We start from the raw sequence: 2897 nt of genomic DNA, 5'->3' as shown, positions 1-2897 counted from the left end.
TTAAGCCTCCGAATGTAAATCACGTGATGCTGCAACGGTTGTAAGTGTGAAAAAGCGGTCATAAGTCACTTTTTTTCAAGGCCGTTGTAACTTTGAACAGTCAGTAAACAAACTGTTGCGAGTCTACCTATACAGGTGATGGGATGTAGTGAGGAGACGGATCCCCAGGAGGGAGGGGGTGCTTTCCAGGAAGGAGGAAGAGGCAAATCAACCCACATATATTGTGTGTGAGAAAGAGAGTGAGGACAGTGCCTCCTTAATGGTTCCCAGAGTCTATGGTAGATAGAGAAAGTAGATCCTCAATCTGGCAAGATTCTGTCTGTAGGAGTTACAATAAAGGGCTCAGCTTGGAAGAATCGCCCTGGGTCCTTCTTGGTTTTGGTCCTGACCCATAAAGCTTTGGCTTCAGAAGGTCCACCTGGAGGGGAAGACCCACCTGCTCCCTTGTTTTGGGGCAGGCTCTGAAGCACCAGGCTCTAGGCTACCTCTCAACTTCTTTCTCTCTTCCTTCCAGGCATGGTACAAAAACTTGACCAAAAACTTCCAGTCGCCAATGAATACTTGCTGCTTTCCGGAGGGGTCCGAGAAGGCGTGGTGGACCTTGACCTGGACGAACTGAACTTCTACGCTCGTGGCACTGACTATGACATGGACTTCACCCTGCTTGTGCCAGCCCTGAAGCTGCACGACCGAAACCAGCCGGTCACCCTGGACATGCGCCACTCCGCCTTGTGTCATTCCTGGCTGAGCTTGCGGCTCTTTGATGAAGGGACCATCAGCAAGTGGAAGGACTGCTGCACCATCGTGGACCACCTCAACGGGGCCACCAACTACTTCTTCTCCCCCACCCGCGTGGCCGACTGGTTCTACGAGTCCATCAGCGTGGTCCTCTGCGAAATCCAGAAGAAGCCCCAGAGGGGGATGCCCAAGGTGGAGAAGGTGGAGAAGAATGGCACCCTCATCTCCATCATTTTAGGGGTGGGCAGCAGCCGCATGCTGTACGACATCGTGCCGGTGGTGTCCTTCAAGGGCTGGCCGGCCGTGGCCCAGAGCTGGCTGATGGAGAACCACTTCTGGGACGGGAAGATCACGGAGGAGGAGGTCATCAGTGGCTTCTACCTGGTCCCGGCTTGCTCCTACAAGGGCCGGAAGGACAACGAGTGGCGCCTCTCCTTTGCCCGCAGCGAGGTGCAGCTGAAGAAGTGCATCTCCACCAGCCTCATGCAGGCCTACCAGGCCTGCAAGGCCATCATCATCAAGCTGCTCTCGCGCCCCAAGGCCATCAGCCCCTACCACCTGCGCAGTGTCATGCTCTGGGCCTGCGACCGGCTGCCCGCCAGCTACCTGCTGCAGGAGGATTACGCTGCCCACTTCCTGCTGGGCCTGATCGACGACCTGCAGCACTGCCTGGTGAACAAGACCTGCCCCAACTACTTCATCCCCCAGTGCAACATGCTGGAGCACCTCTCCGAGGAGACGGTCATGCTCCACGCGCGGAAGCTCTCCTCCGTGCGCTCCGACCCGGCCGAGCACCTCCAGATGGCCATCGAGCACGTCAAGGCCGCCAACCGGCTGACGCTGGAGCTCCAGCGGAGGGGCAGCGCCACCAGCATCCCCTCCCCCCAGTCGGACGGAGGGGACCCCAACCAGCCCGACGACCGGCTGGCCAAAAAGCTGCAGCAGCTGGTGACTGAGAACCCGGGAAAGTCCATTTCGGTCTTCATCAACCCCGACGACGTCACGCGGCCCCACTTCAGAATTGACGACAAATTCTTCTGAGACTCCCTCTGTCCCCCCACGGCCTCCTGCCCCACCTCAAGACTGTGGGACCCCTTCGCTCACCCGGGTTTTCCTGGGTCCGTTGTCAACATATCAGGCTGAGGGGGGCCTGCAGGAGAGGGTGGGGTTCTGGGCATGGATTGGCTGCTACTCTGACTTGGAGGCCGGCCAGTCCAGCCTTCTCCCGGACCACCGTGACTGTCTGCACATCTGGCGGCCTCCTTCAGCAAGAATCCCCCTCTACCTTTAGCACATCCCTTTCTCTGGTGGGCTGGGTCCTCTTCGTATAATTGGCTTCCTCCCCCCTTCCCCCCCCCCTGCTTTCGGAGGGTGACTGTGGGAAACGCCCGGCGGAAGGGTGAGCCACTTCCTGCTGCTGGGCCAGTTGGCCCGTCTGTTCCCGGGGCTCCCCCAGGGGGACCAAAACGAGGCCAGGAGCGACGATCCCAGCGACGCCTCTGGACTGAGGGCATTTTCTTCCGCTGATCTCCTGTTCTTGAATGTAATTGATCTGCATCAGGGCTGGGCAGAACCTGGAGGCTCTTTCTGCCGAGGGTCCTGCAAGGGAGACCCCAGGACAGTCGGTCTGAGCGCCTGTCCTTGGTCAAAGCCTTCCTTCCAAGCGATTAAAGGACGGGCCGTGAGAACGGTCCCTGCGCACTCGGCCCTGGCCTGGCCTGCTGTGGCTTTTTCTTCCTCTCTGTCCCTCTCTCTCACACACACACATCCATCCAACTGTCTGTCTGTCTGTCTATCATCATCATCTATCTATCCATCTATTTATTTTTGTTGGTCTTACCATTATCTATCTATCTATCTATCTATCTATCTATCTATCTATCTATCTATCTATCTATCTATCTATCTATCTCCATCTATCTATCTCCATCTATCCATCTCTGTCTGTCTGTCTGTCTGTCTACCTATCTACCTATCTACCTATCTATCTATCTATCTACCTATCTACCTATCTACCTATCTACCTATCTATCTATCTATCTATCTATCTATCTATCTATCTATCTATCTATCTATCTATCTATCTATCTATCTTTATATTCTGCCTTTACTATTTTTATAAGTAACTCAAGTGGTGAGCATACATAATACTCCTTCTC

At 55.1% G+C, this 2897-nt stretch overlaps 1 protein-coding gene across 1 annotated transcript; it reads left to right on the top strand.

The window, feature by feature from the left end:
- The first annotated feature begins 516 nt into the window (after nucleotides 1-516).
- MB21D2 (Mab-21 domain containing 2) lies at nucleotides 517-1779 on the top strand. The gene has a single exon (XM_015828797.1). The coding sequence runs from the start codon at nucleotides 517-519 to the stop codon at nucleotides 1777-1779; it is 1263 nt and encodes a 420-aa protein (XP_015684283.1).
- The last annotated feature ends 1118 nt before the right edge of the window (nucleotides 1780-2897 follow it).

The sequence above is a fragment of the Protobothrops mucrosquamatus genome, unplaced genomic scaffold, assembly GCF_001527695.2.
Source record: "Protobothrops mucrosquamatus isolate PMUCROS unplaced genomic scaffold, P.Mucros_1.0 scaffold4920, whole genome shotgun sequence".
Classification (NCBI taxonomy): domain Eukaryota; kingdom Metazoa; phylum Chordata; class Lepidosauria; order Squamata; family Viperidae; genus Protobothrops; species Protobothrops mucrosquamatus.
This window is presented reverse-complemented; position numbering and strand designations above follow the sequence as displayed.